The sequence below is a fragment of the Amia ocellicauda genome, chromosome 3 (genome assembly GCF_036373705.1).
Source record: "Amia ocellicauda isolate fAmiCal2 chromosome 3, fAmiCal2.hap1, whole genome shotgun sequence".
Taxonomy (NCBI): domain Eukaryota; kingdom Metazoa; phylum Chordata; class Actinopteri; order Amiiformes; family Amiidae; genus Amia; species Amia ocellicauda.
Window position 1 is genome coordinate 22,357,385 of NC_089852.1, and position 19,282 is coordinate 22,376,666.

Below are 19,282 nucleotides of genomic sequence, written 5' to 3' on the forward strand. Positions count from 1 at the left end.
TATTTATTATTAACATGTTCCTCTCCAAAACCACCATTATGGAATCTAGTCCAGAAACAATATATCACATTAAGATGCCAAGCCTCAGTTTATATAGTATCCGTTCATTATAAATAATCTCACACTGCACAGTTCAAACAAAGTGTGTAAATTGAATGGTCACAATGACAATAAAAAGACATCTATTTTCGAACTTCCCTTTCTTTAACTCGATTTCTTGCTTGCCCTCTTACTTTACACAAAGAGTTGCAGGGGCCTGGAGTTGCAGGTACTTCAGACTTAATGAAACAAGCAACAAATGGAACTTAAGGTTAGGTGCATGACAGTGCTGAAATCAGGAGCATGTCTTTATGCAATGAGTTGCAGAGGCGTGGCACAAGCACCGCAGCTGTGTAGTTGGAGCTGACATTTTGGGTTCCTTCGAGAATCGACAGGAAAACAGATACAACAAGGAAAAAAGAGCAAGCAACATGAATAGCTCTTTTGTAACCTTTCTTCTATTAATGTAAGTAGATTTTTACAATATAAACTGAAAACCCCCAAGTCCCCTTGTTTTGGAGTGGAATCATCCCAATTCCTGATGAGCTGCAGTATCTCCTGGCTATTGTTTCTTATTTAATACGTCTGTTTAGCTGATCAACTGGATTAATTGAATTCTTCTTTACACACTGCACATTAGTGTTATAAGTACCTTTATTGCAAATTATATATTAAGCCATCAAAAACAACAACAACAACAACAACACACAGACAAACATTTACAAAAACACTATAAGGTCAGCCATTTCTGTAGAATGGCACAAAACAGAATCAAAGTGTCAGTGTGGCAGGATGGGTGTACCTGGTTCTCGTCCTGCTCCTCCATGCTGTACTGGGCTCCGGGGGGCACCTCGTTCACTTTCTCTCCCAGCAGGAATCCCAGGCGCGTCATCAGGGTGTTAGCAGCCTCATCCACAGATGGAGGGGGTCCCAGCTCCTGGTTTGACTCCCCTGGGGAAGCAGCCAACAGAGAGAACACAGTCAGCCATGGAGACCTCGAGCCCCGCCACACACCAGGTTGTCCTTGTTAATGGTGGGCATTTGTCAGACAATCCCTCAATCGTTTATGCATCTAGTCGGCGTGTTTATTCATGAGAAAAGCACTTGAAAGATGTTCTTATCAATTATAGATGGCATTTAGTCATTCTGCATGGGGTTCTTAACCAAACAAACTGTGTCCACTGAGACCAGTGTCTCGTGACAGACGCATCTTTCACATTCCTGACAATACAAGGGTCCCCTAATACAAGCCACACCATGACACCTCCATTCAGAACTGGCACTCTAACCCAGATCATTGCCCACTGTTCAGAGCTTGCAGTGCCACTATAAAAGTATTCTCTACCCCCTGGCTTGAAAGCGAAAGTGAGACCTGGACTCAGAGACATGATCTGGATAGTGACGGTTCTCCATCTTAGTAGGAAAGGATTTGTATTGGATTTTCTTCACATTTGCATTTTTGAAATATGCAAATAGATAGGCTGTGGGAAAGTGCATTTGAATAACCACACACGCCACTGTACATAAACACATTACAACCCCTCCACTCAACCCACACACACACGCAGACGCACCTCTCTCATTTGTCAGAAGGCCAGCATATCTTGAAATCTGATAAAGGCCTCAGTCAAAGACTTTAGCAGCCCGTTTTGTGCTATCGACAATTTCCCAGACACACAACAGGTGGTGAAAACCTTCACTTTGTCATGAGATAAGGGACTGTCATCCCTTTAGGTCACACGGCAAAAACAAACAAACTAAAGCAGGCTTTAAAAGGAAGTGCCACAGAAGTGAAGTTACAGCCACAAATATAGTTCAATTGAATCTTTTCAACCCTTTAGCTACCCTTATACTAAAGGGTAAAGAGTCATATCCTTATCCAGTTCTTTTTCTTGACCATGGATGGCTAGTAGAGAGAACAAGTGTTGTAAATTAAACCTTGCCAAAGTAACTCAAATGACCTAAAATGTTCATCTATATAATCAACAGCTATGAATCAGTTAATATCAGTACAGTTCAATACCCATTTCGATACATTTTAAACATACAGACAGAGATGACCAAACACATGTTGGGTATACAGCCCGACTGCTTCAGAAATGTTGTGCTGACTGTTAGTATTGAACCAGGACAAGACAGAACTGTGGGACTGCTGCATACATTAGATGTTGTTTTGTCTACAACTACTCAGGCAAATGCAAGCAGGTTCAGCATATTGCATGACAACCATTGTTCCTGAGAAATAGCAGGTGCTGGAATCGCACAGACAGGCAGGCAGAATGGATACCTGAGGTCCAACAGACATCAGCACAGTGGGTGGCAGGGAGAAAATTCTGGCAATCGGGTTACATGCTCAGTCTGTGGTTCAGCAGAGAAAAACACAGCAGTAAAACACAGTGCTTGTTTGCACTGTTCTGACCTGAACTACACACTGGGGTGGAGTGTGACAGTGGGTTTGAATTGCAATGGGGCATTCCCTTTACTCAGACACACCCAGGTGTGGAAGAGGGAAGACACTACCCATTTTGGACATTGGATACTGTCCAATTCTTAATAATTCAAAGTTGAGCTCCAGAACAAAACAAAGCAAACTGATGGCAGCTAATCCGAAAACCAAAATAAGAGTTCATTTATTTTTAATGTAGCTTTAAACCTCAGATTCACAAACAACAAATAATGTAAGTCATATATGAATATACATATATACATAGTTTAATCAAGAAAAAAAGTTGAGACTCAAAAAGAAGGTCACATTAAGTGGGGCAGCACATATAATGGCACAGGAATGCTCTCATCACGACAGGATTAATATTCCCTCTAAGAGCGAGCAAACACTCACTGCTCTGAATCCGTCAGTCAAATCAACTCAAACAAATAAACATCCCTGTCACAGAGATGTCAAACACCAGGTACACAGTTCAAAAAAGGCTGTGCTTTAAGATAATTATTTCATTTTATGAAATATCATGCCTGTTATAGTAAAAGGACAGACAACACATGCACACGTCACTTCAGAAGGTTCAGAGGCGCATTTGATGTGGAGACGGAAAGTGAAGCCGTTTTCAGTGTTAAGTCTTCTCCAAGCCGTGTGCAAAAATCTCCAGGGGATAAAGTACAGGAAAAGTTTCATGAAGGATTAAGGATTTCCAGATGAAATGCCTCGGAAAAATATAAAACAAATTCACATTATCTTTTTTTTTTTTTTTTTTAAGAATCATCCAAATCTGTGTCAAGTGTCAAGACTTTTCCAAACAATGACTTTTGAAGCAGTTAGACATTAGCAGGTTCTCCAAGAGTTCAGGAAACAGGTCTAGCAACATACTAGGGCTATAGGTCTGATGACACTTTTGTAATTTTTTTATTTTTCCTTATAGCCCCGTACAAGTCAAAGGATGACAGTAAAGCAGCACAAAATTATTACTTTTTTACAGGAAGAAATTAGGCAAACTGATTTACCTGGAGAGAGAGGAGAGGAATTCTTCACATGGATACCTTTACATGGTCTCTCTTTCTTTCTCTCTCTCTGGTCGAGGGGATCAATTTCCATAATTTCTCCCCACATATTGCAAAAGCAACAAAATCTTGGAAGGAAAAAACACCTGGAAACAACCAGGTAAGAAAAAATGGCTGACCACATTGAAAATGCCCTTTAAGTCCCCCTGTGCTCCAATCAAACCAGCAGACTTCCTGAACCCATACACCATCCTGCCAGTTGAGTTTCCACTGGAAATCACAGTTTGTCAAAGCTGATGTGGTACTTTTAGCCTTGGCTTACCTTCCAGCTCAGGCCACTTTATCCCTGCAGCTTTCAGAGACTTGTACAGACAACACACACACAAAAACACAGCCAACAAACGGTCAAGTCCTGCTGGGCTCAGGAATCACCCTGTGGTTGAGCCAGTATCCGACAGATCAAGGGTGGCATGTTTTCCCATTCGGCCATCCTCCACCCTCTACTGCCTGTTTGGCTTTTTTCCTGTGTTGCTATTGTACCTGTTTGTAGTTATGCAACACAGACATCAGTGCCATATTTTACTGCATCATGTTCACAGACCCATATTTATCAGATATATGGCAAAGCATAGGAAGGCGGGTTGAACCATTAGGAAACCACTGTCAACACTAAGGTACAGCCACAGCATCATCACAAGGACACAAACGGTGAACAGCATGGTAGGGTAAACACAGGCCTCTAAACCTCCAGTCACGATTTCAAGCTTGTCTGCATAATGGATTCTCTCCATTAGGAAAACATAGTAAGCAAGGAATACATTATCACTTATTAGTAACTCGGTGCTGCACCCTCCATGTGAAGTCGAGGGGACAGGGGGGGCAGGGAGTCAATGCCTAGCATTTTCTACCAACTGTTTATACCATCTCACAGTAGGTATGCAAGTACCTGATCTTGTTAATATGGATGTGCATCTGTGCATGGGAAGGAGATCAGGACTAGGACTAGCACTGTGTGTGTGTGTGTGTGTGTGTGTGCGTGTGCGTGTGTATGTTTGTAAGTGGATCTGCATGGAAGAATGTGCATGCCAGTGTGTCTGTGTCAGTGTATAAAGCGGGGGATGCATGCAACATTAACTTTAGCATGAAGTCATGGAGCAGATGTATTTATCCCAGGTGACAAAACATGGTTTTATCAAAATATTTAATGTACTACACATACACAAGGTTACAAGGTATTACCATATTGCTACAAAACCAACACAAACATGCAGATGTGCAGGTGTGTGTCCGTCACAGAGCGGTGGGGTCTGCCGAGGTTTCTCGTGCCAGAGGGTTCATCTCATAAACTGCAATATCTTGTGATAAAATGGAAGCTTCACCACACCTAAAGTACAGTGTCAACAAATCAGGGTCACAACACTGTGCAATCTGTGTTTTCCACTCCAGATCTAACGGACAAAACCCAAAGCCTCATACATTCCTTATATTTACCCTAAACAGTAAAACAAATCTTTCTTGTATACAATTAATTGCCAGTGGAATAAGCAATTCTGGGCTCACATGAGCTTTATGTAAGCACATTGAGACAAACGTATGGCTTTCAAAGTCAAATTGTGTAATTCCAAAACAAATAAGATGAACAGCGATAGAAATTATGAATGTAATCAAATGAAGAATGTGGGGAGAATCTTCCATTCTGCTACACATTGAAGAAATAAAGAAAGAAGAACAGAAAAACACAGAACCGCTTTATTTTCTGTCAAAGCCGGCCCCGGATTCCTTTGCTGTTAACGAGGAAAGACAGATGGTTGTCATGGAGACTATATCTGTGCACTATATGGTTGCTGTCCTGTTCTCTGAATCCCACTCTCCCTCCCTGAAAATCCCTGGAAACGCAGGTAAAACGGGCCCTTGTAAATTAAAATGTTGCCATGCCTCTTCCCGAGAGAGACCGTTTCATAACAAGTGTTTTCAACTGCTTTCTGTAATGCCAGAGAAAGACTAACTGAGTCCTACCATGTGGTGCCTTTCATCTCTGATAGTACCTCCCCCTTCATTCTCCATTGACTAACTGTTCCAGCCCATGGGAAGCAAATAAGTCTCGCACAGGGCTAGTGATGAACCACCTGGTCCAGGTGCAACATTATAGTTCTTCCCTCCATCATTTCCTCTCCTCCAGCTCTGTGTAGCAGTAGCAATAGAAGCTTACTTTTGTTTTGATTTTCTCCTGGAATGCTTAGCAACGGAAGTCAAAATATAAACGCTGTAGCACATATGATGGAAAGACAGCAATAAATAACAAATGGTAATGGCAATAACCCATAAACAATAAACAAATAAAATGATGGTCTAAAATAAACTAAAAAGAACACCACCACTAATAGAAAACTACTACATATTTTGTTTGTTCTTAATTGCCTTCTGCCATCTACTTTGCGTCACACCACAACTCTGAGATGTTGGTCTGGAACAGTTTCCCAGTGGATGGATATAATTCATTAAGAGACTGAAGTTTGCATTTCCCAACACCCTCCTTCCTTCCCTTCCTCTCCCATGAACCAATCCCTGCCTACTTTTAAAATCCTCTCCGGTCTCAAAATGTCCCTGTTGCCGTGGAGTCCCTTTGGTTAGATCTTCAGGGTGTGTTTATTCCCCTGTCCTGGTGATCCATTGTGGAGAGGGGAAACCACACTGTATCTCAATTCACAGGGTGGGCTGATATCCTGTTGGTTACAGATCCCACGGGACTACTTGTAATATACAATATGGGTACATAGCACTGCTTGACCCGGCCTCTATCTGATGCCCGATTCCCATGTCTACGATCTATGTCCTGTGCTTGGAATGTGAGCAACGCAATTTATGGGCAGGAAGAATTTGTTTTGTGTGAAGAATAATAACATGGAAGCAATACCACATACTTGATCCACAAGCTTTCATCCCTAAAGAATATAATTAAAAGTGTATTATTTAGGATCTCAGTAGGAAACTGTTTAGTAATCACGTCTTCGCAGTGGGTGCGAGGAAGCGCTTTCCTCAAAGATTCCTCAGTGTCAGTTTCTCAGCTCTGGTTACCCTAATAAAGATGTTCTCTAAGATAGAGGAACCGGCTCTGTCGAGATTTTTAGGAGATAATTCGCTGTCTGACACTTCAGAGTGTCCTGTAATACCTAACAGTGCAGGCTTGTCCGATTCATCTGCTGACTACCGAGACATCTTTGATGGGGAAGGTTTCTATATTCAATCTGCTGCTTTTTAACATCCCGGTAATGAGATGTCTCTTTGAAATAAAAACAAACTGCAAAGCAAAAGCATAAATAACTAAATAAATACATAAATGAAACTGGGGGGGGGGGGGAGGCCTAGACATTTAAAATTTAGCAAAACACACTGGGCTGTCCATTTTGTTTAAACCATTTTCAAATGGCTGCAATTAATTACTCACAGAATAATGGATTTAATGTTTCCTAACACCCAAGAGTGCCATCCTATAATGTGTTATGTTTGTACCTTAAATATTTTCTCTCTCAAAACAAGCAAAATGGAGCATGCTGCCCTGGATTGTACTTATATGTATAGATGTATAATATGGTGTACCAGACAAGCTAAGTTTTAAGATGCAGAAAAGCCTGATGGATGATGTTCGGGCACAGCTGAAGTATCAGGATAAATGCAGCAGATGCCATTGCAGAAGTGTGATAAATTGCTTTTGCTGAGGGCGGGGAGCAAACAAGTATCGCTGTACCAACTTTCAAAAGCAGGCTTAGAATGGGGAGCTGCTTAGCATCAAATTTGCCTTGCCATACAATCTCAGTCGAGGGTCAACAGCATTTTGTATGCTCGTGGTTTAAGATTGATGCTGATTTTCTTTATTTTTTCTTTTCTCTCCCCTATTCAGCAAACATGCTGACTCAAGAACTAAAGCATAAGCCCTGCACTGAGAGAGTCTCATTTCAATTCCTCTACCGTACAACCAATCACGATATCCGAGGATAGCTGCTGGTTCTGCTGGCATTATCAGCTGCAATTGAATAGAAGAAAAAGAAGCAAAAAATAAAAAAATAAAATCTCATCTCATATTTACATGGGTGGGTCATGACTACTTTAGCGATGGATGGCAAGTTCAAATGAGTCTAGAAATATATAAATAAGCAAATAAAAGCGATGAACACGCTGGGGCTTAAGCCTGCTATACCCAAGGCGAATGGAAAGGCGAATGGAAAGACAGCTCAAAAGGGCACTTCAGCAGTGGGATAATGAAAACAGACATGACTTCCTTCTACCTCTGCTTCAATATATTATACTTGCCCGAGAGAAATTGCTTCTCTGCTCTGGGTATGTGCACATTTTCCTGACTGCCCGGACAAAGCATCTGCACTGATGCAGGAGTAAATAAACAAATAAATGCATCAACAAGAGCAATGAGAAAGAAAATAAAATAAAAATTACAAATTAGTGAAATGGAATCTTGGGACAGAAATCGTGTCCTTTACAGCACACTTATCTTTGTGTGTCATTATGCTGTTCAACTTCCACTCCATCCTGAGACAGTCCCAGAAGAGGAGGGAATGGTCTTAGACGCAGACGGAGATGGAAGATGGGACAACAGATGTACAGGTTATATTAGCTTGGCAGAAAGACTGTTAATAAACGCAGAATAGAAAAAAACATTTCTTGTATGCAGTACTGCAGACTTCCCTAGACACTAGGCGAGTGAGACACTTTTTTATAGTTGACATTTCAACCTAATACTGCAAAAAGGTGAAGGGGCTTAACAAGGAAAATAAACCAAGCCCAGACACACACTGCCACACTCACATTCATGGAGCAGTCCCTCCCGGAGACTGAAATGACTCGTGGTGAAGTAAAATCCCACAAGCTATTGAAGAATCACAGATTTTCTCGATTCATACTTGCATTGCAGTGTTTAAATGATCCAGTGGGTACAGAAACCCAATACGCTGTCTGCACATTTCTCCTTGCAAAAACAGCAACCACAACAACATCGAAAAAGTCCTTCCAAAGACCTTCTCTGTAAGCTGAAGCAATCCATTAGACAGTGCAAGTTAAATACAAACAACCCAGCTTTTATATCCCCTGCAACTGTAATCCCTCTGCTGAAAAAATCATGAAAAAAATACAGTTCACGTAAAAAGTAACCTAAACATCAATTCCAGTTCTGACATGCGTTTCCAACAGACTCGGCTCCTACAGCTGTTCAAGATATGCTTAGTTTTAGTCTGGATAAATGCATCAGATTTTTGGGGTATTATTTTATTCCTGTGGAGGAGGCAGGGAGGGTGGGAGGGGAAGGGGGGTTGATACCACAGGATTTCGTAACTAGGATCCACAGTAGCCAATAAGCGTGGCATTTCTGTACGGTCTACAAAGGGGAAGAGAGGAGAAGCTGCTGGGATACACAGAATACTGCTAACTCAGCATTCTTTAGAAGATGCCAAGTGGAAAAGAAATTCACACACACATGCACACGCATACACACACACACACACACACATATAGAGAAATAAATCAAAACAAAAAAACACCCCAAAAAATACAAATATACAGGTTTCTGAAAGTGGACAGAACAAGAGGGGGTCTTACCGGAACAGAATGTGTCCTGGTCTGAGGTCTGTGCAGGGGAGGTGGAGTGTAAAGGAGAGGCAAACTCAGATTCAGGAATGCGAGGGCTCTCCACAAACTTTGCTTTCCGCAGAGGGGCTGGGAGAAGAGACACACGCAACACAGACAGGGAGACAGAGAGAGAGACAGAGAAAGAAAGAAAGAAAGAAAGAAAGAGAGAGAGAGAGAGAGAGAGAGAGTGAGAGGGACAGAGAGAGGGACAGAGATAGAGAAGACAGAGGAGATTGAAAGAGAAAAAGAGAGAGAGAGAGAGAGAGAGAGAGAGAGGGGTCATGAGTGAGGGGTGAAACAGGGAACAGATGGAAACACTTAAGAACAGTGTGTAAGGGAGGCTGGGGTCAGGTTACTCTGGCTTGTTGTTGGGCCACAGGCATGGGCCAGGTCACATGAAAAGGGCTGGAGTGGAGGGTGGGGGGGGCAGGGGTAGGCACCCCTCCCTGCTGTCCTGCACTGTCTGTGGGATGAGGGGGGGAGTGGGGGTGCCAGAGTGGGTCGATGGAAAGGGATTTGTTTCATTATGAGATACAGAGCTCTCATTATGTCATTTTGGCACTGTTGCTACTGATCAAAGTGTTGGTGTTATCATTATTATTATTATTTAGTAGTAGTACTATTATTTATTATCACTTATCATATTTTTTTTTCCATCTACCTGACCTATACATTGTAAGCTCTCCATATAAACTCGTATCAATGCCATTCACTGCACTGTCCACAGTTCTTTAATTAATAACACTTCTGTACGGATGCAACTGTACAGCAACCACTACTGCAGACACTACCAACTCAACCAATCCTGCAGCTACTAATCCTACTGCCATTACTGAGGATGATTCCAATATTGTGGCCCCTACTACATTTGTTACAACCATAGCTGCAATTCCGGGCCTAATAATAATAATTAAAAAAAAAAACATCACATATGATATTGCATACGCCTTGGGTCTGTAGTTCGGAGGGAATGCAGAGGCAGATGGGGGTTGTTTTTTTTATAGGTGTTTATAGGAGGGAGTTAGCACATAAATGAAAAATATTACTTTTTACCTTAGTCCCATTTCACCTTCAAACAAGATTATGAAACCCATACAGACCCCTCAACGCAGTTTGCAATCACAGCTTTTTGTGTTTAGAAGATGCCAAGTCATTGTGCTGAATTGTCTATATAGTCGCTGTCACAAACAGCACTGCTTCAAAATTCATTGTGACCTATAAACTGCTCTCATCAGCACAGCACTCTCTCTCTGCCCTCCAAGATCAATCACACTGCAGGCAGCTTTATGTTAAATCCCAGTCTTCAACACTTGCTGTATCTTCATGTCTGGGACCCTTTGTCCTGACCCTGAGAGTCCAAACACCCCACTCATCCCCACTATCATTCCACACCCAAACACATAGGCCTTCAAATGTTTATTGGACTGGTTCCCAGGTCTGTAATGTTGCACTGTATTTCCATTCTCTGCACACCACCTTTCAATGTTCTAGTGCATAGTGTGTTTTTATGTTATGCTCTTCTGCGATGTGATCTTAACGCTATGATCACGAGTCACCTTAGACCAAAGCATCAACTGAATAATAATAATAATAATAATAATAATAATAATAATAAATAATAATAATTTGCTACACACCTGAAGGGATTAAAGTTTAAATCTATGTCGTCATATCACTACTGTGGGAGTACTTACAGCTGAATTAATGACATCACAGAGGAATTTCAGTTTAATTGGAAAGCTGCATGGTGGCTTAGCTGTACAACAAAGGAGACTCTCTTTCCAAAAGTCTGTGCTGGCTTATACCTGCCTGAACACAACACTGCAAACACAGATAAACATTATTCCTAAGGGAGGGTATCAGAACATATGTAAGCTTTCCCACTGCTACCCAGAGGATGCTAGGGTTCTAACGGTTTGCTTTTTAAGCTTGGTTGTCATTATATTATTTGTATTATTATTCAAGGTCACTCGCATTCAAGCAGGAACTAGAACAGCAGAGAAAATGCCTACGGTGTAATATATTGTAGAACAGTATAAGACAAAAACCATAGAGCATGAGGCCAATTTCCAAGAGTTACACAGAGGAGCAAATACCATTCAGGCAACAAATAAAATAAAACATCGGAGGTGCAGATATTCAGAATGCTTGAATAGCGAAGCATGAAGCACTGAGAATGAAAGGCAATTCCAATGCGGTCTTTCGATTCAGATTCGGTCACAGCAGGCGTGGAGGTCTTTGGGTTGTGAAAGAAGTGTGGCGTTTTCTCTTGCTTGATCTGCAGTCTTTCCTGGCATGCAGTGGTGGCATGAAAATAATAATAATTAAAAAAAAAAAACTGCGTGGTACATGAATTACAGCCTGGGCCGCAATCTCTCTTCAGCCAAGAGTTCTCTAGAGCACGTTTGTGTCTTGATGCAATGCGTCAGGTCAAATAAAGAAACAAAAAAAAAAAAGATAATTAGTAATAAAAATATCTGAACAAAGAATCTCTAGTCCTGCTTAAAAGAGTCTCATCATTAAGACACTAGTTTCATTAAACACCAGATTTCTAATCTATTATGTGTGCAGCTTGGGAATCATTCCTGCTGGGACTGATGTGTCACAATGTTCTTTTCTTATTTTTATTATCTATTTTCGGCTCATCTCTGTTTCATTTCCGTGCACATTGAGGGCTTAGTGTATTATTGAAGCCGATGATCTAGGGCACGTAAACCAGGGTTCAGCTCACCAACTGAGACTCTGCCTCAATACATGCATCGTCCCAAATGTCTAGGGTACATGGGTTCATACCAGAGTTCATCGCACCCGACTAGGTGGTGTGCAGGATTTGACTCCAGCTAGGCTGCAGCAGTTAACCAAGTTGATCATTCACTTGACTGAATCAACGTAACCCTTATTCGCAAAGATTGAAAGTGGGCTGCAAAACAAATGGTTGGGTTGTCTCTCTCAGGGACTTGGTTTGAAGAATCCTGGTCCATACTAAGCTGTACACAGAGCAAATTGTTCATTGTTCAGTGTTTATTCTTCACTGGAAGATACTTAAAAAGAAGGATTGTGATGCAGAGAAAGAAAGGGGGCGAAAAGGTAGATAGAGACCATGGTGAACACATACATCCCATTTCCCACTTGCTTACTTAAAAAAATAAAAAATAAAAAAATAAAGACAGCCAGCCTGCTGACAACACTGTCCACATAGAATACAGCCCCATTCGTAACATGAGGATTGACCTCAGAGCGGACTCTGCACAGAGACCGAGGGATTTCCTGGCAATTATCAAGGTGACAGATGGCCCAGCTAACTGGCACTCCTGACTCTCAATGCACCACCACTCGCCAACCCATGCTGCTCAACTTCTGATTTCCCCCAAGGAAACAGCGTGGCTTTTTCATCCTGGTTTCTCTCCCACAGCTCCCTCGAACGCTGGGAGGATAGGATGTCCCAGTGATTGTCCCTAGACCTCCGTTTCCCCACGAGCCACGAACACGCTGGCTTCGGTTTTGCACACGTCTCCACAGAGGGAAGCGTGTTAATGTGAGTCGGCATGGCAGGTGATGGGATACCGTATGGCAGTTGTAGCGCTGTAGACTCAATGGCACATCATACAGTTTGAAAAGGGGATATCGCTACAGAGAAGAGGGTGCTTAGACCTCGGTTTATAAACTCTGGAATAGTTTTATTTAGTTGTATATGCTCAAATATTTATAGTCAAATAGCAGCACTTCCACTGTGTTCCAGTGTAGTGTAGGTTGTTGGTGAAACCAGCTTAATTGTTAACCGTTTGATGAATAAATAATTGATACATATATATGCATCCATCTTGCCCATTTGGTAATTCATCTCACCATTTCATTCAGACAGATCTTGTAGGAACCTAGAGCAGGGAGTCATCTTTAAGTCCTTGACAGTATAGCATGTTCCAGACCCCACAACTCTTGGTGTAAAGTGCATCTGTTTTTTAATAAAAACACTTTCAGGATTTGGAAGACTTGTATAGCAAGAGAGAAGCCGGGACAATACAATTTGCATGAAACACTTTAATCATTGAATGCTGGCCACTACTTCAACAACATCCCTGCAGCACAATGGATTGGAAGAGTTGATATTCAGCCATCACTATAAACAAATATTTTTGTATTCTTGCATGACTTTTATTTTAGATGAATTGCTCTATTGTAGCCAGTTGTCTTGCACAGCACACCTGAGTGACATGGAATAACAGATCAGTCTTCGTCCTGAAGGAATCCTTCCCTAGTACACAACAGTAAAGGATCTTCCTTTAGAATACACTATGATCTACAGAGGGGGAAAGAAGAAGGAAGAAAAAATAAAAGAAAAAAACTACTCCAGTCCTCTCCTCTGAGAATATCTCACCTGCTAACTGGCAACTTCTCTTTGCTTCAAATAAGCCCTGAATGGTGACTAACCAGTCTGCCGCCCATCACACTGACAGGCACACACGTTCTTCTGTGCCCAGGAAAGCTGGATCCCATCTCTGCTCTGATTTGACAGAAAACAGACTGCGTACGTACAAGTCTGACAGACCAGTATCTCTCCCCATCAAACTATCTGAGGTCTCTGTTTGAGGAGTGCCTTTTACCTTGCTCAGCTTTCAGTGGGAGTAACACATCTGATTCCACACCAGATAATCGGCACAGCGTCAGGGGTCCAGTTGGGACCCGACCCTCTGTGTTAACCAAGACAGAACAGCACTGAACTACCCCCCTGGTTTGACGTTTCTGTGTGTAATGATGTGTCAGTTTTAGTTTCCTATGCAGCTAGGTGGGTGTAGTGCTAACAGTAGCCAACGTCACTCGCTGCCAAATGCGTCGATATGAGCGGCAAAGCCATGACAGTGGGAGTCATGGGGAGCTGACAAACATGACAAGGAGATCTGATCATTCTTCTCAGAACCGAGCCCCCCCCCCATCCCAAAAATAAATCACAATCAAACTGCAAGGACCAAGGAATCTATTAAATAAAGATTCCCATTCACATTCTTTCCTGTAAGCAAAAAATAGAGGGACTGAAGACTTCCCTCAAACAAAGGGGTAAATTTACAGGTGTTTCTGAACACAGATATTAAGCGTGACTTTTTATAACTGCATCAAGAAACTTAAGAGAAGATTTGACAAAACGTAAAACATCTAAATTTCAATAATCAGCTAAGGTGCCAGGCTAAAGCAGTCTGTTGCACAACACAGCATGCCACTGTTTTTGTCCAATTCTTACCCCGCAACTCTCTGTCTAAAATCTCTCTCTCTCACACACACAAACACAAATAGAAATACACGCACACAATCTCTCACTGTGATTATATAACATTATCATTTCCCACCCTGCAATGCTCGGCTGCCCAGCATAACTCGTTTCGATTTACTGCCGGAATTGCAGGTAGCCACCCAAGCAGAAACGAGACCCCGCAGCTTTTCTACTGCCCTTTATTCCAGAGCCCGCCATTGCCCTCCAGCCAGAGCTCCAGCACCAGTCTTCAAGGCCAGTGATCTTCACTGTCACAGAGAATCACAAGCATTGGACGGCGGGAGCAAAGCAGAAATGGGCTCCACAGCTCTGAAACCTGCAGGCAGACGCTTTAATTTGGTTTTCATGCATGTGGTTATGGGATACCTCGATGCATGCGTCACTAATTGCTTGGCATCGAAGGCATGAAAGCCATACCTAACACAAGAGATAATCGCCATTAAGAGTCTGACCATAATAAGCTCAAGTCAAAAAGCTCAAAGGCAAGAAAAGAGGGAAAAGGAACCTTTCATTTATTAAAGGTGTGCTGGCATGGGGTTTGTTTTGGGGTGGACATGGGTTCCTCCACCATGATCTAGGACAGCCTGTGGACAGAGTGCTAAAATCATTGAAGGGACTAAAGATCAGGCGAGAAAGTTAAATTACAATCCATGCAAATTTACTTTGAAGGCACTGCCAGAAGATATATATATAAAAAACCGTACAGCCACCGATTATATAATGTATCATTAGATTTTCAACAGACTGAAGACTTAGACAAGCCCTGGAGTAGAAAATGTGACAGGAGTAAGGATCCTTTATTTAACTAAACACTCACAGCCATAGAATTGAAACAATTACACCTAGCTAGTACATTTCCTTCATTCTTGGCCAGTTGTGATGGAAACCTATGGAAGACCCTGCAATTTGTCTTCACAGATCGTACATGAGAAATCTATACATTCATTGCAATTAAAGGAGCAATGCCAAAACAGCCCACATGTGATGTGTTAATATATAGATCAGTTGAACAATTTAAAAGCTACAGGGTGCATAGATAATACCGAATCAGTTTTCCAACAAGAGACAAATGGGATCTCTGCGGTGAGTTATGACCCAGCAAGCTCCCAGCTGCCTCCTCTTTGGAAAGAGAGTGCATGGTCACTATTCTCTGGTAGTGAAAACCGAATCCTAGGTACACAAAGCATCAAAGGACATAGAAAACCATACACAGTCATAGTGACCATATGGAACCGAGACTCGCAGAGTCTGACAGTGCATTTGCTACTTGACACTGGCCACTATGGGAGATCAGATCACAAGCAGCTTTTGTTTAAGTTTCAGGTCCACATTGCCGGTCTATAGCTCTGATGGTCATTTGATACATTGCTTTATTCTGTGATGGTTTCCGTCTCTCTGGATAGCTCTTCGCATCTAGTGCGGTATATCTGGCAGGTAGTGTGTTTGTGTCTCCTCTGCTTTATGCTTGGTGCTTCGTCTCAGTTATGTCAATGCAGTTGATGTTAAAAGTGTCTGGGGGAGTGGTGTACTCTACATAAATTCTTAGACCGGTAACAGATATCCACAATAAATAAATACATCTGTAAATAAATAAATGCATACATGTATGAAGCGATGCTAGAGAAGATTTCCCCAGGACAATGAAACCTGATTAAGCTAATCTTTTACAATGAGGTGTGTGTTAGGATACAATATTCATCTGCATATCAATGACTTAAACAGCACCTGCTCTCCATTGACAATGCAATGACAAGAGAGTAAATTAGGAATAATAATATGCCTATTTGGTATCAGCCATTTTCTGTGCAAATGTGCTATTGAAATCTGAAATCGACTGTGGTCCTGGATGAGAGATTTCACTCCTAGTTAGACGCACACAACGCAAGTCTGTTATATGGTGCAGACCGAACAGAAAACAACCTCATTGCAAATGTGGAGTTTATTTCTGAACATGTGAAATGCCAGCCAAAGACTCAAGCAAACAAAAACTGCATTTTTTTTTTCATTTTTCTTTTTTCTTGGAAGAAGCAGCACTGATTAGGTACAGAAGTATACTTAAAACAATCTATTTAAAGCACACTAAACAAATCTCAAAGAAAGAGGACATTAGGGTCGAGAACAAGGAGGGATAGCAAGAAAAATGAAGTTAAAAAAAAATAAAAAATAAAAATCCCAGAGTACAAAATGACATTTAACAGAACCATCACCATCACTTTCCTGGCAGGTTTTAAAATAACTTCTCTACAAGAATGACACAATGATGCATTGCACAAGAGTCAGAGCACCAATGCATTCTGCTAATGAGCTTATATATCCATATTTTTAAAGGAAAAGTATTTATACCAGAGGGGGGGGAGGGAATGAGAGGGAAAAAAATATTAATCAAAGAATTTAAGCTAATATCTTCACTGACAATGTAATGAAGGGGGGGGGGAAGAAAGATTGTTCCCTTTCATTTTCCCCCATGGACTTCAGACTTCACACACTTCATTAGAAACAATTTTATTCAGTGACTCGTTTCATTTAATAAATATTGTTCATTAATTCATATTTATGAATAATATATTTTCAACATTTGCTGAACGCATTTTCAGCCTACAGAAAAACTGTAAATATCCCAGTTGATTGGACTGAGAGACAAAGATACACACACATAGACTGGATTCGATCAAAATCGACTAAATTAAATTATATCACTGAATAACTGAAGGGTGGAAATACTTTTGACTAGGGCTCACACCAATAATGGGTTTCCATTACAGGTTTCCATGATCTAAAATACTGTGCTGCACGAGAAATGGCAGTATGCGTAACATTTGCAAATAAATATTTGATTAAGTCTGGAGCAGGAACATCAAGGCCAGTTTTGAAATCAAAATGCATTTCAGACATCCCATACTATGGAGGCCACGGCAACTCAACCACACGACCGTGCACCACTGCCACTCTCAAACAAGTCTGCCTCTTCAAACAGACCCTCCTTGCACCAAAATGTCTGCCTTGAGAAACTAGTAGGTTTGCTTCTTTTAGACAGCAACATACAGAACAGGGAATCAGCTAAGACCGAGAAAGGTTACAGACAAGATGATAGCTAAATCTCATTTACATTGCACTTCAAAATTGATAGCCTATGCCAACGGTACCCAAATAGTGGCCTGCAGTCCACTGCGCCAGTCCGTAAAAAAAAAAAAAAAAAAAGATAATTCAAAATGCATCATGCGTTCTCTATTGGTATTATAAATATTATTGGAAGTTACATATTTTCCTTTATTCAAGTGAATGTTTGGATGTTTTAAATGCAATAAAGTGTATGGTGGCAGTATTGTTGCCACAGAGAGCCAGGCCACTGTGTGAAAAAGCTTAGGAACCCCCTGGCCTAGCCTCCATATCGTATTTGACAGTTGGTTTTCTTGCACAGCTTTAGTATGATTTTGTCCAGGAAAAGACCAGCCATGTACCAAATGGGAATTCCTTTCCTTTCTTGAATTGAAAAACTAGACACATCCAATTTCTTTTAATGGAAGTTGCAGCCTTCAGATTAATTTCCATTCACAGGATTTCGTGATGGTTGTTTTGAGTTAACTAATCAGAGAGGAGTTTATTCAGTGTCCCACATGTCATTGTGATGTCACTGGGTGCCAGTATCTATGTGTTGACACAGATACGACCAAGACCAAATCCTGTCTTTTATGCAAATGTTGATACATGGGGGAGCTGGGGTAAAAGACCTGTGTAGAGGTTACTTATTTGCCTTTTGCCTTTGGATTTGTTTGTAATTTTGTAATTATGTATTTATAACATACTCTATGTTATAAATACCACAAAGGGCAGTCTTTTTCCTTTTACTTGCCAGTAAGATCTCACTGTACTCAAGACCGGAAGGTTGTGGGTTCAAATCCCGGGTGGGGCAGTGCTGTTGTACCCTTGAGTACTTCATTTAGATTGCTCCAGTAAAATACCCAGCTGTATAAATGAGTACAAATGTAAGTCACCCTGGATAAGAGCGTCAGCTAAATGACAAAAATAATAATAATAATAATAATCTCAAGTGCTTAGTGGATTTATATTAGGCTAACTGGTACAAAGGAGATTTAGTTGAACCTTTTCTTTTAGTGGAAATGGCAACAGAAGAAAAAAGACCTATAATCTTTGCATGCTCCTGGAGATAAGCCCCTACTTTGCAAAAAGCATATTACTTAAACTTGCTTGTATCTCTATACAAACTGCATCACAATAGGTTAACAAGCTGGAAATTCTTGCAACAAGAGTTGTCTGCTTATACAAGAGAGTGCAGCTTGTAAAACTCAAGATGGATCCAAACATCACTGAGTGGGAGTGGGAGGTGTTTCCCAGAAGACTAAGAAAGTGAATGCAGTTGACTGTGATTTACACTTATTGACTCATGACGGTGATCAATCTTTTCTATTTTGTGAGCTCTCTGTGCTGCTGATCGTATATAATGTAAATCAACTTTTATCGTCTTAATGTGACTCCTGAATCACATCCCTAGGACCTGAAATCCACCGTGTTTCTATTACCTCCACCTGTCTCGTCCAAGCTATACAATGCCTTATTCCTCTCAATTGGTTCATTAACGTCTTTGGCTGGAAATGAGGGCAGCAAGCTGGGTAACAATGATGGCACTTTCGAGGCGGGAAGGAAGAGGGGGGGGATGTCTGGCAGAGTATAACTCACACCGGCCTGCCTTTCAAACCGGGTTAATGAAATGCTTTTAAAGAGGGGCTGCTTTTGCTTACAGCCCCCGAACATAGGCACAGTGGTGCACTGAGAGGTTGCGTCTGAGAGAGACGAAGAGGAAAGAAGTGAAGCACACAAACTGTATCTAAAGGCATTCAGGCAGTCGTGTAAGTGTTCTTTGGTAATGCTCAACTG

General features: G+C 41.4%; 1 protein-coding gene across 3 annotated transcripts in view; it reads right to left on the minus strand.

Moving 5' to 3' along the window:
- Window positions 1–19,282, minus strand: part of LOC136741212 (protein TANC2) — a 240,496-nt gene that overhangs the window by 46,248 nt on the left and 174,966 nt on the right. For 2 of the 3 annotated variants that reach the window (XM_066698500.1, XM_066698499.1), the window contains exon 7: window positions 842–990. In XM_066698500.1, coding sequence (XP_066554597.1) covers window positions 842–990 — 149 coding nt within the window. Of the gene's footprint in view, window positions 1–841; window positions 991–9,096; window positions 9,175–19,282 lie in introns of those variants that run through there. The other variant, XM_066698501.1, reaches the window with a different exon arrangement.